The sequence below is a fragment of the Alosa pseudoharengus genome, unplaced genomic scaffold (assembly GCF_046254945.1).
Source record: "Alosa pseudoharengus isolate Yale_2024_CS ecotype anadromous, Long Island Sound unplaced genomic scaffold, YU_APseudo_1.1 YU_APseudo_1.1_scf_3, whole genome shotgun sequence".
Classification (NCBI taxonomy): domain Eukaryota; kingdom Metazoa; phylum Chordata; class Actinopteri; order Clupeiformes; family Clupeidae; genus Alosa; species Alosa pseudoharengus.
In genome coordinates, this window is record NW_027468718.1 from 39,904,223 (window position 1) to 39,924,872 (window position 20,650).

The 20,650-nt window shown below is 40.3% G+C and overlaps 1 protein-coding gene across 5 annotated transcripts in view; it reads right to left on the minus strand.

Annotated features, from left to right (window-relative positions):
- Nucleotides 1–20,650, minus strand: part of armc8 (armadillo repeat containing 8) — a 253,834-nt gene that overhangs the window by 54,800 nt on the left and 178,384 nt on the right. For 4 of the 5 annotated variants that reach the window (XR_012981938.1, XM_076264244.1, XM_076264243.1 and 1 more), the window contains exon 17: nucleotides 15,936–16,085. Coding sequence is in view for 4 of the 5 variants with exons in the window: in XM_076264244.1 (XP_076120359.1) it covers nucleotides 15,936–16,085 (150 nt within the window). In the remaining variant the exon portion in view is untranslated. Of the gene's footprint in view, nucleotides 1–5,138; nucleotides 5,167–15,935; nucleotides 16,086–20,650 lie in introns of those variants that run through there. The other variant, XM_076264246.1, reaches the window with a different exon arrangement.

Below are 20,650 nucleotides of genomic sequence, written 5' to 3' on the forward strand. Positions count from 1 at the left end.
CATTGTAGCCTGTAAAATCAACATTCCTTACTGTTTGGGTGAGAGGTGGGTCACCAAAGTCCTAAAAAATGTTGACGGCATGTGTGATTTTTCACTTTTTGGGTGGCCCTAGCACCACAATTAATGATCATATTTATTCTAAACAGGACTATTTGTTATATGGCAGAGGTGACTCTTTTTGGAACCCCATATTTGGACCCCAAAATGACCATGTGGGTACTTGATGATCCTAATGGGATTTATACCAGATAAAGATACATATTTGTTCTTTCTTTTAACCCTTAGAACCCTAAGCTGTTTTTAGGGCATTTTCACTACCTTTATTCATAAGGACTTATTCTGGTCATTGTAAGTGCCGCACACACATATTATATATTGTTTTTTTTCAGCAGAATCTAGGCTATACAGATCTGCCATCATTTCATGTATTAGTACTAGCATTGATTTTATTTTGATTTTTTAAGAATTAAAATATAAAAAGCGTATTATAAAAAATCTTATATTTCGAAATGTATCTCACCACAGCAAGCTCATAGCTCTACGTGCATTTCATGTGTGTGTAGGGCAGACTGTCCTGAATCGGGCAATATAATTGCCATGTTGGAGGGATACTCTGGGGCTGAGCAATTTACAGAAATATGTGGTGTGTGATTTACGGAAATAAATGCCATTTTTTTATTTAGTGATGAAAAAGGACCTTTCTGCGCTCCATATCTGTGACACGAACTGATCTGAACTGACTTGACCCGAGGTTGCGTGTTAGCCTGCGTGTATGCACTCATAATGATTCTCAACTTTTTACTGCATTGCCATGAACAAAGTAAAGGCATAAAAGGTGTTTCTTTGTTGAACAAATTGGGATGCAATGTGAGCCTTGAATTGGATGCCATGCAGGAATTTGCTAGGATCTCAAAACCAGATTATGAACATACTTTGCCATAGAGAAACACATGATAGCGTTGGATTATAAACATGCTTTGCCACAAGAACAGACAAAAACGTGGGGTAAGTCCAGCTATATGAAGTTATTATTTTGCTGTCACTTCGTCTGTTTTATAACCCAGAAGGATGTACTTGATAGCTCTGAGTATCAAATGATAGCTCTGAGTCTCCTCTTTTATCTGACATGCGTGGCATATCTATCCGATCACGTGTCCGCGAGTAATTCAAACGAGAGTAATGGGTGTGCTGTGTTGGTTTGTGTACATGACGTTATTATTTTGCAGTCACTTCATCTGTTTTTATAAGCCAGAAGGATCGATAAACATGGTACCAATGGATAGCCCTGTGTCCCCTCTTTCATTTGATATGCTTGCCATATCGATGCGATCACGGGTTCGCGAGTAATTCAAACGAGAGGAATGGGTGCGCAGGTGAACGCAGAGAAGTATAGACTGTAAATATGATGCAATTTGATTTAATTTCATGATTGTTTTTCATTTTCATACTTGATCGTACAGACAAGTGTGTAGTCTCTTTGGAAAGTGTCAGGGTTTTCCTATGGAATGTTTCCTTGCTTGAGATACACAAGACACAATACAATACCTGCACAACGCAGGTACTCTCATAGTTAATGTAATCAATGCATTCAAACTATTCTATTTACTTTATTAATATTGTGTATCAGGGGTACTATTATTGTTTCTCCGCTTCTACAAGTTTCTCTCTTCATAATGTCACTCTTTTCATGATATTTCTTTCTTCATATTGTTCCTCTTTTTCTGTTGATCTGAGGGTCATGTCCAGGTCATAAGTCTTCTATCTTTTCGCTCTGTCTGGTTTATCAGTTTCGATAAAAACATATTCTTCCTCTTTCTTCTAATTCTATCTCTTCGCTCTGTCTGGTTTATGAGTTTCGATAAAAACATATTCTTCCTCTTTCTTCTAATTCTATCTTTTCACTCTGTCTGGTTTATGAGTTTTGATAAAACCATATTCTTTCAGTGTTAATGTAATCAATGCATTTAAACTATTCTATTTACTTTATGAATATTGTATATCAGGGATACTATTATTGTTTATCCTTTTCACAAAGTTTCTCTCTTCATAATGTCACTCTTTTCATGATATTTCTTTCTTCATGTTGTTCCTCTTTTTCTGTTGATCCGAGGGCCATGTTCAGGTCATAGTCTTCTTTCTGATGTTCTGTCTCGTTTATGAGTTTCGATACAAACAGATTCTTCCTCTTTTCTTAGTCCTCTTTTAACCCTTAGAACCCTAAGCTGTTTTTAGGGCATTTTCACTACCTTTATTCATAAGGATTTATTCTGGTCATTGTAAGTGCCACACACATATATTATATATTGTTTTTTTCAGGAGAGTTTAGGCTATTCAGATCTGCCATCATTTCATGTATTAATACTAGCATTGATTTTATTTTGATTTTTAAAGAATTAAAATATAAAAAGTGTATTATAAAAATTCTTATATTTCGACATGTATCTCACCACAGCAAGCTCACAGCTCTACATGCATTTCATGTGTGTGTAGGGCAGACTGTCCTGAATCGGGCAATATAATTGCCATGTTGGAGGGATACTCTGGGGCTGAGCAATTTACAGAAATATTTGCTGTGTGATTTACGGAAATAAATGCCATTTTTTATTTAGTGATGAAAAATGACCTTTCTGCGCTCCATATCTGTGACACGAACTGATCTGACCTGACTTGACCCGAGGTTGCTAGCCTGCGTGCCTGTGTGTATGCAGTCATAATAATTCTCAACTCTTTACTGCATTGCCATGAACAAAGTAAAGGCAAAAAAGGTGTTTATTTGTTGAAATTGGGATGCAATGTGAGCCTTGAATTGGATGCCATGCAGGAATTTGCTAGGATCTCAAAACCGGAATATGAACATGCTTTGCCATAGAGAAACACATGATAGCATTGGATTATAAACATGCTTTGCCACAAGAACAGACAAAAACGTGGGGTAAGTCCAGCTATATGAAGTTATTATTTTGCTGTCACTTCGTCTGTTTTATAACCCAGAAGGATGTACTTGGTATCAAATGATAGCTCTGAGTCTCCTCTTTCATCTGACATGCGTGGCATATCTATGCGATCACGGGTCCGCGAGTAATTCAAACGAGAGTAATGAGTGTGCAGCTTGGTTTGTGTACATGACGTTATTATTTTGCAGTCACTTCGTCTGGTTTTATAAGCCAGAAGGATCGATAAACATGGTACCAATGGATAGCCCTGTGCCCCCTCTTTCATCTGATATGCTTGCCATATCGATGCGATCACGGGTTCGCGAGTAATTCAAACTAGAGTAATGTGTGTGCAGGTGAATGCAGAGAAGTATAGACTGTAAATATGATGCAATTTGATTTAATTTCATGATTTTTTTTAATTTTCATACTTGATCGTACAGACAAGTGTGTAGTCTCGTTGGAAAGCCCCACTTCTGCTCTGTCGTGCAATAAAGGTTTCATCTCGCTGCGATGAACCGTTCCGGAGCAATGTAACAGAGAAGAAAGGGTGTGTTTTTTGACGCACTTTGCGTCAATCGGGTTCTAAGGGTTAATGTTCTGTCTCGCGCATAAGTTTCAATACAGACATGTTCTTCCTCTTTTATGAGGGCATGATTGTACATGCTATGAATTAATGGGTTGGTTGTCAGCACAGGGTGAGGGTGAAGTGCCAGCTGGTCGAAACAAACAACAGAAGAGCGTTTAACACAATACCATAAAAGGACCTGAAGGCCCAGACAGTGGCAATGACACATAAGAATGTAAAAAGGGGACGTGGTTTCCACCATTGTAAAACGTCCCCTGAGCATTAATTGGCTGAGGAGCGTTCTGGTGACGTCCCAGGGAGGAGGCGCTCCGGGGACTGCCAAGGGCGTATATCAGGTAGAACTTAGCCAGCGGAGGGTCAGATCGATCTCAGCGAGGGTACCAGCTGGTAACATTGTCTTCACCCTATTGCATTGACTCAGACTCAGTTCAGCCATTGTTTGGATTGTGTTTTCATTGCAATACGGTAAATAAAGGAACAACAGTTTAGCCGAATTCTGTCTGCGTGGTCTCCTTCGAACGCTTGATTCCTGATTGGTGTTTTCAAAAGGTAAATTGATTACAGAGTGCTGATTGGTGTTTTCAAAAGGTAAATTGATTCCAGAGTGCAATTTGCTACAAAGTACAAGAGAGTCGAGTTTTCCACGACAGATTTGGAGGTTCTACCGAGATTTGACACAGGATTACCGGGGGAGGCAGTTCCGCCCTGGGTGAAGCAGGTTCCGGCAGTTTGGGTCTCCAAGGGCCCAAAGTAGGCAATTTTGCTTACAAATAGGGAGAACCTTACTGTCGGCGCCAGTGGGTAAGCCTTGGGACGGGGCGGCCTCGCCTAGGTCCTCAAAAGAATAGTGGAGACACAAGGACGGAGATTGGGTTGAACTGTTGAGTCCAAAAGCTTTTGTATTGAACCATTGATTCCAAAAGTTTTTTTTTGTGTGTTTACAGATAACAAGGTGTTATACTGTAGTATATGGTATTCCTCTGAAGGTCAGGGAAGACAGATAACAAGGTGTTATACTGTAGCATATGGTATTCCTCTGAAGGTCAGGGAAGGCAGATAACAATGTGTTATACTAGCATATGGTATTCCTCTGAAGGTCAGGGAAGGCAGATAACAAGGTGTTATACTAGCATATGGTATTCCTCTGAAGGTCAGGGAAGACAGATAACAAGGTTGTTATACTGTAGTATATGATAAAGCGTTTTATGTTGAACAGGTTGATTCCAAAAGCGTTTTATGTGTTTATGTGACTTGACTTGACTTGACTTGACTTGATGACAAAGATAGCAAGGTGTTATATCAAACAGATAACAGGTTGTTATACTGTAGGGTATTTATGTGAAAGGTCTCTGTGGGATAGAAAAGACGAATAGCACGACTAGGTCGTAACAAACTAGCTGTGAGTTAAGCACACAGAGTGGAAAAAAATAAAAAATAGGACAAGCCCACAGAGGGCTGAAGTAGAGTAATTAACTTTTTTTTTTATCTTAAACTGTTTGTTGACTGTGAGGATACACTGATGCATGTAAGACACATACATTGAGGATTGTGGAGCTTGGAGGAGGAGACAGGGACATCAGCATCCAGGAACTGGGACTAACGTGCCCATCGATAGAGTCAGCTGCTGGAGCATTAATTGGGAGCCTGAAAAAATCACATGCATTGGACCTGGATGTGTTGAGAGCTACTTAAGGTTTACAGAAGTGACAAGTCTGAGCCGTGTCCCTTCTCTTTCCCTTTGCTTTCTGACCCCTTTGCTATAAAATTGAATAGAGAAATAAGAAAGGAAGTGGCAGTTAAAAGTGCAGACACGACATTACAAGTCCCAAAGAGTTATATCGGAATACACGGTAGGGGAGAAGGAGGAGACGCACTTTGGTGAGCGTGAGCGCCACAGCACAGGGGAAGGTAGCCAGGGTCGCCGAGGTGAACGCCAGGCCCGCCATTGACCAACTTTTTCCCCGCCTGAGGAGGGAAAGCGTAGAACTAAAAAAGGAGAATTAAAAAGGAACCATTACTGCCGATGCCTTACAGTTGCCTTGCCATAATATAGTTGTGATACGTGTAACAACATAAATTTGCTTGCTTTGATAAAGGAATAAAATATAGATTGTTAAGGCTTATAAGAGTATAAGTATAACCGCAAACCAAATAAAACAAGCGAGCGCCATTGAACACAGACAGAATAGAAAAAAACAGGAAATAACTGGCTAACTGCCTAGCAGAAAGAGGAAGGACAGACTTCTTGTTTTCACACAGCAGTGGCAGCTTGAACACACACACACACTTGCATAAACAAAACCAAGTTTGAGACACAGAAGGCCTGCATGGAAACACAAATCAAGACGAAGGGTCCCACAATCACTGAAAAGGACCCCACCAATAATACATGAATAATACATGGTCCATAACCTTCACGCGACGAGACAATAAGTGGCAGTTATACATAAGAGATAAGGAAGGCCAGATAAACGACGTCCACCAGAGCGATAATTATATAGGACTGATAGAGAAGGTGGAATACCTAATAGTAAAGGCTTACCCACTCGAACTGGGCACGCCTATGGACACAAGGAGTGACGACAGTGACACGTCAGACTAACCAAAGCAGTAATAGGGAAAGACTGGCGATTCACCAGACAAACTTAACAAAAGGGCCATAAGGGTATATGGAACAGAGGGAACAAAACGTGAGTTGGACCATAAGTATCACTCGACACGAAGAAAGAGGGTGGTGGCTGAGCTTTAAGGATCAAGAAGGCCAGGAATATAAAGGGAGTCGAGTCCAGCTTCCCGTACATTGTCCGCGGTGGGGGACCTTGGTGGACGCAGTAATCAACACAGTGGGCGACTGGGGCCCCTACCCACAGCAGGAAGAGAAACCAGACTGGCCACAACACCAAGCAGCTGGCAGCAGCAACGAGGCGGTAGAGAACCATCACACAGCTATGAAAAACATATGGCGGGAAAAACATATGGCGGGCCAGCTCAAAGTGCTTTACATTTGGAGCATGTAACACAAAAATTGTCAGTCAGTCATTATCAATCACTTTCACTTTTCTTCATTGTTGTGGCCGTTTATGATCCAATCAACAACATATCAGAAATACTATTATACTACTATGGATATATAAAGGCTTTGCTGACAAATGCCGAGGCTAACAAATGCTTAGGCGCCGTTGATGCGGACTCCAAGCAGCCGGCCTTAGCTTGTTCTTAGCATATGTCGCAATTATTTAACTTTATACACAGACATTCAAGACTGGCAGCCTTAACCCTTTACCATATGGCAACTGTGGCAAGGAAAAACTCAGAGCCTGAGCCTGACTTATACAGATGTAGAATAATCTGAAAAAGTAGTCTACAGGATAAGATGAGTTAACTAAAGGCTTTCCTATACAGGTATGTTTTCAGATCTTTTTTTAAAAAACAAATATTTACTGAACTCGCCTGCTTGATGTACAGAGGCAGGGTGTTCCATAGTTTTGGGGCATAATGGATAAAAGCAGCTTCTCCACTTTGCTTGTGGAGCACTTTGGGTACAATTAAAAGATTTGAATCTTTTAAAAGAATTGGATGATTAAAGTTTCCTTTGTGATTGATAAGGTATTAAAAGATCAGAGATATATGAAGGTGCTATGCCATTCAGAGCTTTGTAAGTAATTAACATAACCTTAAAATCAATTCTATAGGAAACAGGGAGCCAGTGCAGTTCAGCCAACATAGGGGTGATGTGTTCTCTCTTCTTGGTCTTAGTTAAAAGTCTAGCCACAGAGTTCTGTATGAGTGCCAATTTCTTTAGATGTTTTTTGGGAAGACCAGTGAAAAGTGCATTGCAGTATTCTAACCTGCTTGTGATAAAGGCATGAAGTTTTTCTGCATCTTGTTGAGTTAAAAAGGGCCGCACTTTGGCAATGTTTCTCAGGTGGAAATACGCTGTCTGAGTAACTTTACTGATATGGGGCTTAAAACGTAACTCTGCATCTAAGATGACACCGAGGCTTGTTACTTTTGGTTTGACCTGGTGCGCCAAGTTCCCCAGATTACTAAGAACAATGTCTCGCTTTGGTTTTGGTCCAACCAAAAGTAGCTCTGTTTTGTCATCATTAAGTTTCAAAAAATGTTGCTCATCCACTGATTAATTGAGGTTAGGCATGCAGTGAACAGTGCAGTTTACATTATGCTGATTTATGATGTTTCCCAACGGAAGCATATATAGGGAAAAGAGCAGGGGACCAAGACAGCTCCCCTGGGCCACACCAAAAGGCAAGTCATGTTTTACAGACACATGATCTCCTTGACTGATATAAAAAATCTCTGTCAGTAATGTAGGTTTGAAACCAGTTTAGAGCATTATCAGAGAGACCCACCCACTTCGCAAGGCGGTGAATTAGGATGCTATGATCAATGGAGTCAAATGCCACACTCAACTGTTACCAATAGCCTCCCTTATAGAAATTACTTTGTTTTTGAAGAAGTCTGTAAATTCTTCGCATCTTAGAGATGGCCCTGATGACGACAGAGCCCCCACCAAAAGACATCCAACAGGTCTACTAGATTGGCTAATTGGAGCCCGACATGGAACGAATGATATTCTCCAAATATGGACACCAAATAAGCGACCTCCATGCCCGTCTACAGGCACCAAGGTGCCCCCTTCACTGCACAATAAAATTTGACCAAACACCAGATAAGGATAACAGTAAAAAAAAAAGGAACCAGGAAGGGATGCCTACATGGCAGCCATTGTTGCGCAAATGCAATGCCATGGGAAAAGAAAGCGGGCAATTGCATATAGCTCAAAGCTGGATGCGGTAGCCTGGGGCACGCACGCCCACAATGTTTGTCACGTGCACGGCGCACAGTGGAAGCAGAGAGATTTAAAAAAGAAAATCGGATGGTAGCCCCACCCAACACCTGGAACAAATTCAGTTATTGTTAGCTGCAATAATGCGACCAAAACTACTGGCAATATGCAAATGCAAGGCACACTGTCAGGTGCAGGATCAAGGCCCAGCTATCGCTGAAATGCCTGATGGAGGAAGAGTGAGAGTTGTCAGTCAACCACATAAACCAGACATTGAAAAACAACATTTGTAAGATCAGCCTTAGCTCAGACCTAAATTTGGTGGATGCGCTGCCGACTGTACTGATGAAAATGCATTGCGAAAAGAATCGCACAACCCATTTGACACCACACAAAATGGTGACAGGAAGGGCCTTGCCCACCCCACGAATCAGTGGGGACAGACAACCCCCTCTAGAGATACTAGAGGACGAGATAAGCAGTTACACTAAACAACTCTCAAGTTCACAGGGCAATCTTCAATGAACAAATGAGCAGAGAAAGGATGCTGGAGAGAAGGACTAAAGAATGGCCCATACGAGTGGGAGACTGGGTGTACTTAAGGGTGTTCAAAAGGTCATGCCTCGACCCTAGAGCAGAGGGACCCTATAAGGTCACCCAGGCCACTCGGAGAGCAGTAAGAGTTGAAGGATCAGATTTGTGGTATCACCTTAACTCGTTACAGGGCGGTGCCACGCAGAGAAGAAGAGTCGGGGGATGATAAAGAAGGCCAGGGACCACCGGGGCCCCCACCAGACTCCCTTGGGGAGGATGATGGTGGTGGGGAACCGGGGGGAAGACCGAGTACGAGTGGGGATGCGACAGGGAGTATGCTGCCGGCTCCTGATAATGGCCCTGGGCCTGGCGTGCCTAGGAGAGATGGTGTTTTCCCTCCCTTATCTGTTTCTGCAGGTGCTGGGGATGATTGGAGCAAACCAGTGCAGAGTTGGAGAGAGTCACAGCCATCCAGTGCTGAGGCCACTACCGAATCCCAGGTATCCGGAGATGCAGCAGCTACCCCTTCTGCTGACCCTGCGACCAGTTCCGCCTTCAACCCTCTGATCATGCCCATGCCCAAAGGAGAAAGTCGCACCAAAGCTGAAGAAGCACCGACGGAGGCACAAAGGGAAGAAGGGGAAGCGGCGCCATCCCCACACCACAGAGCGTGTGACACCATCGACGGGGTTGACTACTACGCCTTTGAACAAAACTCTAGCGCTAGACCGGAAGCAACCGACGAGGAAGAACACGTCGACTTCATCAGAACAGGTGGCCACCAGCTACGCCCTCTTCTCAACCCCCTTGAACAATACTACATGGTCCAGGGAATGGAAGAAGAGCTAGAGGAGATTCGCTTGGGGAAGGCGAGGAGGAGACTGATGGTCTTCCTCCGCCCCCAATTTGGCAAGTATAGGGATGGGGTCCTGCGAGTCGCCCACCCCTAACACACGACACTGACTCACTTGCTTACACTCACACAGATACACTGATAAGTAACCCACAAGACGGAAACCGGCACGCTCGGGTGACAGAGGCAAAAGATAAAGTCACGGGTGATGGGCCAGACACGAATTATCGTCCCAGGGAAGCCATAGTGCGATAAGACAGGGTGAAGTTGGGAATGCTTTGCATAGGTAACTTAAGTTTATAGAGGACTAGCCCTCACTCTGCAAGGCCATCCAGAAAAGTTGGATAGTATTGCTTGCTCGGTCATTACCTGACTCCACTCCAACCCGCTGTGTGTCAACCCAGGCCCACCGGTGGGTGTTGCGGAGTTTGTGGCCCAGGCAGCGCCTGAGGACAGGTAAGACCCTATATGGCCAGCCGGGGCAACCTAAGGCAGGGCGCTGCCACAATGCCCCTACTCTAGTGAGGCGTGCACTTGTGGCCGGTGACGCCCACAACGGCCCGAAAGGGGCCATGACATCAAAGAGGGGTGAAGGACACACCGAGGGGAGGAGGTTTGAAGTGTGCAGGCTGAGAAGGCCAATCTATACTCGCGCAAGCAGAGATACAAATATATATATATTCAGGTATAGTCATGCGCTTAGTTTATAGACGTAGAGGAACTGGACCCGAGAACCAGTGATGGGTGGACCCATGAAATCGTTGCGAAATTCCAATTTGGCAGGATGGCCGTTAGCATCTAAATTGAGTTGCAATTGGAAGTTCTACAGAATTGGGTTCCCTGTCACCAAGTCCGAGCGTCGCAGATCCAGTTAGTCACACAGCTCATTGCATAGTACTGTCATACGTAATATTTTTCTGATGATGATAAAACATGCTTGTGTGCACCTAGATTCGGGGTGTCGTGATGGTGTGTTTGGTCACGGCACGCCCAAATGTTTAGATCTGCTTCTGCTGCATAGTGAGGCTATTTTAGCCTCAAAGGAGGGAATATGTCGGGGTTTTCCTATGGAATGTTTCCTTGCTTGAGATACACAAGACACAATACAATACCTGCACAACGCAGGTACTCTCATTGTTAATGTAATCAATGCATTCAAACTATTCTATTTACTTTATTAATATTGTGTATCAGGGGTACTATTATTGTTTCTCCGCTTCTACAAGTTTCTCTCTTCATAATGTCACTCTTTTCATGATATTTCTTTCTTCATGTTGTTCCTCTTTTTCTGTTGATCTGAGGGTCATGTCCAGGTCATAAGTCTTCTATCTTTTCGCTCTGTCTGGTTTATGAGTTTCGATAAAAACATATTCTTCCTCTTTCTTCTAATTCTATCTCTTCGCTCTGTCTGGTTTATGAGTTTCGATAAAAACATATTCTTCCTCTTTCTTCTAATTCTATCTTTTTGCTCTGTCTGGTTTATGAGTTTTGATAAAACCATGTTCTTTCAGTGTTAATGTAATCAATGCATTCAAACTATTCTATTTACTTTATGAATATTGTATATCAGGGATACTATTATTGTTTATCCTTTTCACAAAGTTTCTCTCTTCATAATGTCACTCTTTTCATGATATTTCTTTCTTCATGTTCCTCTTTTTCTGTTGATCCGAGGGCCATGTTCAGGTCATAGTCTTCTTTCTGATGTTCTGTCTCGTTTATGAGTTTCGATACAAACAGATTCTTCCTCTTTTCTTAGTCCTCTTTTAATGTTCTGTCTCGCGCATATGTTTCAATACAGACATGTTCTTCCTCTTTTATGAGGGCATGATTGTACATGCTATGAATTGATGGGTTGGCTGTCAGCACAGGGTGAGGGTGAAGTGCCAGCTGGTCGAAACAAACAACAGAAGAGCGTTTAACACAATACCATAAAAGGACCTGAAGGCCCAGACAGTGGCAATGACACGTAAGAATGTAAAAAGGGGACGTGGTTTCCACCATTGTAAAACTTCCCCTGAGCATTAATTGGCTGAGCAGCGTTCTGGTGACGTCCCAGGGAGGAGCCGCTCCGGGGACAGCCAAGGGCGTATATCAGTTAGAACTTAGCCAGCGGAGGGTCAGATCGATCTTAGCGAGGGGACCAGCTGGTAACATTGCCTTCACCCTATTGCATTGACTCAGACTCAGTTCAGCCATTGTTTGGATTGTGTTTTCATTGCAATACGGTAAATAAAGGAACAACAGTTTAGCCGAATTCAATCTGCGTGGTCTCCTTCGGACGCTTGATTCCAGAGTGCTGATTGGTGTTTTCAAAAGGTAAATTGATTCCAGAGTGCTATTTGCTACAAAGTACAAGAGAGTGGAATTTTCCACGACAAAAGCCCCACTTCTGCTCTGTCATGCAATAAAGGTTTCATCTCGCTGCGATGAACAGTTCCGGAGCAATGTAACAGAGAAGAAAAGGTGTGTTTTTTGACGCACTTTGCGTCAATCGGGTTCTAAGGGTTAATGAAATAAATTTTTTTACTATGAATCTACAAAATATGAATTTTATTCTTCATAATGCACCATTTTGGACATTGTTTCCAGAAGTCTGTATGGAAACCCCCACCAGTGGTACCATACCCTTCAAATTCATTTTGGCAAAAGCAAGGTTCCCACATATAACAAATAATCCTGTTTAGAATAAATATGATCATTAATTGTGGTGCTAGGGCTACCCAAAAAGTGAAAAATCACACATGCCGTCAACATTTTTTAGGACTTTGGTGACCCACCTCTCACCCAAACAGTAAGGAATGTTGATTCTACCACACCAGTTTCCAGCCCTCTACCACTATTAGAACAGACGTTATGGGCTTCCAAAAATGGCAAAAGATGAAATGTGAAATTCTAATGTGTCAATTAGGGCCGCGGCACCTGAAAAACCGGTAAACCGTTTGAGATATTGACTTGAAACTTCAGATTCCTTTGTTTGGTAACATAAGGCATATATTCACCGCTTTTCAGCAAAATCTGAGAGGTGTCATGTACATGATACCCCGATATTGGCTGTTTTCACATGGAATGACCCGTTTTACAAAACCTACGGACAGTAATTCAGAATAAAGTTTACCTTTTTAAGCAGCTCCTAATATGCCTCTCCCATCCACAAACGCATGAGAGTTCATCGTTTTTTTGTGTTTGTGTTGGTTGCACTAATTTCAGCTTGTCAGGACATCACGTCCACCGTTTTCCTAACAAGAAAAGCAAGGGTTTTTGTGCTTGGGTGCGTTTTGTGCAGGTAGCCTAAATAGACGGGACTTCACCACCTCATCGGTCACAAAACGCTTACACGGACATTAATATTCCGAGTATTGACTGTATTCAGAAGAACACAATATCATGTGAATATGGCATTTACATGAGTTCTTAATAAAATATTCTGTTTATATTCCATGTCTGATTAATAACGACTTCATTAAAAGTTCTAAACGTTCCTTCCGTGAATGTTTCCATTGTGTGCGTTCAGATACCTGTAAGTATTGTTACATTGTGTTTGTTACATATTTGCGCTGACATTGCCAATGGTATTTCATTATGTAAATGCTTCTTAGAATGTGAGTGTTTGTTTACCGTTTGATTCAGGGTTTCCGTTGTCCGGTAATTACCGGACATTGGCCGGAAAAAAAATGAAATGTTTTTAAATGTACCGTTTGAAAGCTATTGAACAACACGCATAGCCTATGCTGCATTTCAAATAGGAAGCGCACGCTTAAAACCTCCATGTTAAACAACGAATAAATGAGTGAGGCGGTTCAAACATGGCCAGGCCCAGGCAGACTAGCCTTAAAAGTTTTTTCAGAGGCCAGACGCGATGGATGATGATAAATTGGTAATGTCTGAAGCCTCAGATGTCCGGTCAAGCGGGGTTGCGGCCGCTCCAAGACACTGTCAGTCTCCGTGTACACTGGACATGCAACTGTGTTCTGTACCCAAAGCATACAGTAGGCCTATGCTTTCTCTGTCTATGATCTGCAGGGTTAGGGCCTCCTCGACGAGGAGATTGCTGGTCCGCGGATAATTTCCGGCACAATTAAACGGTATTATTGAACCGCGGACCAAAAGAAAAAGAAACTAAACATTTCCCAGAATAGGAAACATTTCTTAATTTATTGTTATCAAATAAAGAGGCATAGCCTTAGGGGGTAGTGGTGTGAGCGCTCATTCTTGTGTGTGCGCATCTGTGCAAGTTAAACAATGGAACCACTGGAGATAACGTGGGTAGCAGCAACAAACAACGTAGCCTTTTTAAAACGATGAACGAAGCGGACTCTTGCTGTCCATGAAAACATACATACTGGCTAGATCTTGTTAGGCATGTTTACATAAGTTAGGCTAATGAACATGTTGCATTCTATTCAGCCTGATTATGTCATTCTTTAACCCTTAGAACCCGAATGACGCAAAGTGCGTCAAAAAACACAACCTTTCTCTCTGTTACATTGCTGTTCATCGCAGCGAGATGAAACCTTTATTGCATGACAGAGCAGAAGTGGGGCTTTCCAAAGAGACTACACACTTGTCTGTATGATCAAGAATATCAGATGATAGAGGGGACACAGGGCTATCCATTGGTACCATGTTTATCGATCCTTCTGGCTTATAAAAACAGACGAAGTGACTGCAAAATAATAACGTCATGTACACAAACCAACGCTGCACACCCATTACTCTCGTTTGAATTACAGATGATGTCAGATGAAAGAGGAGACACAGAGCTATCATTTGATACCAAGTACATCATTCTGGGTTATAAAACAGATGAAGTGACAGCAAAATAATAACTTCATATAGCTGGACTTACCCACGTTTTTGTCTGTTCTTGTGGCAAAGCATGTTTATAATCCAACGCTATCGTGTGTTTCTCTATGGCAAAGCATGTTCATAATCCGGTTTTGAGATCCTAGCAAATTCCTGCATGGCATCCAATTCACGGCTCACATTGCATCCCAATTTGTTCAACAAAGAAACACCTTTTTTGCCCTTACTTTGTTCATGGCAATCCAGTAAAAAGTTGAGAATCATTATGAGTGCATAGGCACGCAGGCTAACACGCAACCTCGGGTCAAGTCAGGTCAGATCAGTTCGTGTCACAGATATGGAGCGCAGAAAGGTCATTTTTCATCACTAAATAAAAAATGGCATTTATTTCCGTAAATCACACAACACATATTTCTGTAAATTGCTCAGCCCCAGAGTATCCCTCCAACATGGCAATTATATTGCCCGATTCAGAACAGTCTGCCCTACACACACATGAAATGCATGTAGAGCTATGAGCTTGCTGTGGTGAGATACATGTCGAAATATAAGATTTTTTATAATTCTTTAAAAATCTAAATAAAATCAATGCTAGTACTAATACATGGAATGATGGCAGATCTGGATAGGCTGAATAAAACAATATATAATATGTGTGTGTGGCACTTACAATGACCAGAATAAATCCTTATAAATAAAGGTAGTGAAAATGCCCTAAAAACAGCTTAGGGTTCTAAGGGTTAAGCTACATAGCCTGTCTCCAGTTTTCCTCATCTTGACTAATTAAGAAGCGATAATAGGATATTTGACCGGCATATCATCAAAATGTCCGGAAAACGAAACCTCTGCCGGTCACTTTGACCGGCACCATTTTTTTCTAGCGGAAACTCTAGTTTGATTACCCTAGCAAACAGCATAGCAACCGTTTTATTTGACATACCAACAACCGCCCTAGCAACCATTGTGATTACCCTAGCAACAACCTCGCAACCACCACAATAATGTTAACCTAGCAACCACCATAGCAACCAACATGATTATCCTTGCAACCAGCATAGCAACTGCTTTATTTAGCATAGCAACCACCATATTTAACCTAGCAATGCCCTAATAACCATCTTAATTACCCTAGCAACAACCTAGCAACCACCACCATAATGTCAACCTAGCAACCACCATAGCAACCAACATAATTACCCTAGCAACCCCCATAGCATTATCATTATTTAAAATAGCAACCACCATATGTACCCTAGCAACAATTTTAATTACCCTAGCAACAACCTAGCAACCACCACTATAATGCCATAGCAACCAACATGATTACCTTAGCAAACACCATAGCAACCGCATTATTTAGCATATCAACCACCATGTGAAAGGACGCTGAATATATGAATCTACATGACTTACCACACGTGTTGACAGCAGGTTGCGAAGTAGGCCAAGCGTCTTCATTAGTACAATTGCATCAGCATCAGAGAGTAGGCAGAAGAGTTGGTCTGTCCCTAATGACCGTAGAATCTCCATTTTCACCTTCTGATCTCCTTGAAATGCCATGTTCTACACACAAAACAATGCAAACACAGATAACACTGCATGAAAAGTGTGATTTACGTCAGTATGTGGCACTGTAGATTGTCGTGGAAGTTCAGGTTAATGGCTGTTCACGGCAGTTTGCAGGCAACGCCGAAAACGGCCATGAATTGTCAGAAATTGACATGGGCCTTGCTTGGCAGTCGTACCCCCATGACCCCCCTCCTCCTAGGGAGGCTTTAACATGTAAATGAAAATGCTGTGAGCTATACAAATGCAAATCAGGGTAGCAGGGGGAGTGAACTGTGCATGCTGGCATGACTGTGGCCTTTGGTCTTGCTTAAACAGTGGATGTGTTAACCACACAACTCCCAGCAATACGCTCAACAGGCAGAAATGATGCTGGGTGAGATGTCTGTTCCCTGCAAGCTCCAATAATGTAACCTGACCTAAAACAGTCGATAGACTCAAGGTTAGATTCGGATTTTCCCTTCACACCAACACAGAGAATTTCAGGCAAATATATATAAATGATTGTCTTTATCACTATCTTCATTCCACAAAAATATATGCAGAACTGCATATATTTTTGTTGAATGAAAATATTTATTTCATATATATATGAAGACGGCGTTGTTGGCTGGGTGTCTGAATGGATTGTACCATCACCGTCCTTTCGTAGCCCGGAGCTCTCTGAACACTTACAGCCCCGAGGCGGCAAACAGCCAGTTATGAGCTACCCATATGTTATGTGGGCAGATCCCATGTATATATATATATATACATACACACACACATTATTATTTTATTATTGGGGTTTACATTTATTATGAGCCAGGGTGACCAATAGTGACAGATTTACCAACCAATCACCAGTGATTTTTCTTGTTTGAAAGTTGTGGTTTCATCCAATACTGAGTAAGGAAATTCGGTAACACTCCATAATAAGGTGCCATAATAAATAGCAAACTAGTAATTACCTAACCCTTTGTTAATTGTTACTAACATATCTATTTGGCACAAGTTAATAGTTTTTTAATCATTAATTAAATATTAGTTGTTTGCATAAAATCTGTATGTTAATGTTTTAGCAAATCTATTAACTAATATTGTATTAATATGTGTTATGTTAATATATGTCTATATGTTAATAGAAGAGTTAATGACTTATTATTATTTAACTAATTGTTATTAAACTGTGCTTCTGCCTATCCCAATATGAACCGCTCTCCATAGGACCCTTACAATTGATAGATAGATAGATACTTTATTAATCCCCAAGGGGAAATTCAAGAAAAAAACACGGAGCTACCTTGACATGCTGCCACTGTTGTCGGCGCCGGAACCGCTTGCAATAAAGTTGGTTAAGCTTAATTAATATATTAGTAGTATATAGCTATAAGAGTGGGGCCCCTTATAATAAAGTTGGTTAAGCTTAATTAATATATTAGTAATATATAACTATCAGTATGGGGGACCCTTATAATAAAGTTGGTTAAGCTTAATTAATATATTAGTAGTATATAGCTATCAGTGTGGAGCCCCTTATAATAAAGTTGGTTAAGCTTAATTAATATATTAGTAATATATAACTAGAAATGCAATTCCAAGAAATTACCAGTGCATGAAAATGCTAAAGTTGTGATGTAAAATATCATGTATAGTTAAAACAGATAATACAGAGATGGTTACTACGGTGATGCTAGGATAGACATGGTGGTTGCATAGCTTAATAAAAGTTGATAGTTTAAAAGTAGACTGTTTAAAAGCTGAATGTAGATAGTTTAAAAGTTGTTGATAGACAGTAGATAGTTTAAAAGTTGTTGATAGACAGCTAGTTTAATAGATAGTTTAATGATAGTTTAAAAGTAGACCGTTTAAAAGTTGAAGGTAAATAGTTTAAAAGTTGTTGACAGACAGAAAGTTGAATGAATGTTGATATTCAAATAGTTTAATGGCTGTGTATATATTTGACGATAACTGAAAGTTGGAATGGCTCTAATGTTTGCTAGCAGTTATGCTAAGATTTTTAACTATGCTAACCATGCTACTTAGCTAATGTTTTATAGCAGTGCTAGCAATGCTAACCTGCTAACCATGTTACTTAGCTAACGTTTTCTAGCAGTTTAATGAATGTTGATATTCAAATAGTTTAATGGCTGTGTATAGGTAGATATTTGACGATAACTAAAAGTTTGAACGGCTCTAATGTTTGCTAGCAGTTATGCTAAGATTTTTAATTCTGTTAACCATGTTACTTAGCTAATGTTTTATAGCAGTGCTAACAATGTTAGCATGCTAACCATGCTACTTAGCTAACTTAACTAACATGTTCTAGCAGTTTTGCTAAACATGCTAACTATGCTAACAATGTTAGCATGCTAACTATGTTAACCATGTTACTTAGCTAACTTAGCTAATCATTTTTAGCAGTTATGCTAACTATGCTAACTAGCATGCTAACATGCTAACTTTGTTAACCATGCTAACTAGCTACAGTGGGTAGGAGTCATAGTTGATGAAAAGTGTTGACATAGTTGATGACAAGTTAAAAGTTGTTGATAGACAGCTAGTGAATGTATATAGTTTAAAAGTTGTTGATAGACAGCTAGTTTAAAAGTAGACTGTTTAAAAGTTGAATGTAAAAAGTTCAGTAGTTTAATGGGTTACATTGTTTAACAGTGGATTATTGTAGTGAGGACTTTTATTTTGAAACAGTTTTGGGCAGAGGAAAAAGTTGAATAGGATGTGTAGTCTTAATTGACCCAGATTGTATGCTTAAAGCCTGAGGCTGCAGGTGGCCTGAACACCTGCCATAGGATTCTAATTGCTTAATGGCCGTATTATGATGTCATAATCGGCAATGTTAAGTCTATGGGGATTTTAAAAAAGTTTTTCTTTAATAGTTTAAAAAGTATAAAAGTTTCAAAGTTGAAAAGACATAGCAACCCGATCTGTTTGAAGACCTACGTTACAAAGTTTGAATGAAGTTTCTAAGTTAAACTGTTCAAGAGAAATTGCGTATGGAAAAAGTGGTAAGCGGAATAATAATAATAAGAAACATAAGTTGTTGCCTAGGAAGAACAGTACAGTGCATTTTCATGCACTGTAACTAGAAATGCAATTCCAAGGAATTACCAGTGCATGAAAATGCTAAAGTTGTGATGTAAAATATCATGTATAGTTAAAACAGATAATACAGAGATGGTTACTACGGTGATGCTAGGATAGACATGGTTGTTGCATAGCTTAATAAAAGTTGATAGTTTAAAAGTAGACTGTTTAAAAGCTGAATGTAGATAGTTTAAAAGTTGTTGATAGACAGTAGATAGTTTAAAAGTTGTTGATAGACAGCTAGTTTAATAGATAGTTTAATGATAGTTTAAAAGTAGACCGTTTAAAAGTTGAAGGTAAATAGTTTAAAAGTTGTTGACAGACTGGAAGTTGAATGAATGTTGATATTCAAATAGTTTAATGGCTGTGTATAGGTAGATATTTGACGATAACTGAAAGTTGGAACGGCTCTAATGTTTGCTAGCAGTTATGCTAAGATTTTTAATTCTGCTAACCATGCTACTTAGCTAATGTTTTATAGCAATGCTAACATGCTAACCATGCTACTTAGCTAACTTAACTAACATTTTCTAGCAGTTTTGCTAAACATGCTAACTATGCTAGCAATGTTACCATGTTACTTAGCTAACTTAGCTAATCATTTTTAGTAGTTATGCTAACTATGCTAATTAACATGCTAACATGCTAACTATGTTAACCATGTTACTTAGCTAACTTAGCTAATCATTTTTAGCAGTTATGCTAACTAGCATGCTAACATGCTAACATGCTAACTATGCTAACCATGTTACTTAGCTAACTTAGCTAATCATTTTTAGTAGTTATGCTAACTATGCTATGTAACATGCTAACATGCTAGCATGCTAACTATGCTAACCATGTTACTTAGCTAACCTAGCTAATCGTTTTTAGCAGTTTTGCTAAAAATGCTAATTAACATGTTAACTATGCTAACCATGTGACTTAGCTAACCTAGCTAATCATTTTTAGCAGTTTTGTTAAAAATGATAACAATGTTAGCAATGTTAACATGCTAACTTTGCTAACCATGCTAAATAGCTACAGTGGATAGGAGTCATAGTTGATGAAAAGTGTTGACATAGTTGATGACAAGTTAAAAGTTGTTGATAGACAGCTAGTGAATGTATATAGTTTAAAAGTTTAAAAGTTGAATGTAGATAGTTTAAAAGTTGTTGATAGACAGCTAGTTTAAAAGTAGACTGTTTAAAAGTTGAATGTAAAAAGTTCAGTAGTTTAATGGGTTACATTGTTTAACAGTGGATTATTGTAGTGAGGACTTTTATTTTGAAACAGTTTTGGGCAGAGGAAACAGTTGAATAGGATGTGTAGTCTTAATTGACCCAGATTGTATGCTTAAAGCCTGAGGCTGCAGGTGGCCTGAACACCTGCCATAGGATTCTAATTGCTTAATGGCCGTATTATGATGTCATAATCGGCAATGTTAAGTCTATGGGGATTTTTAAAAAGTTTTTCTTTAATAGTTTAAAAAGTATAAA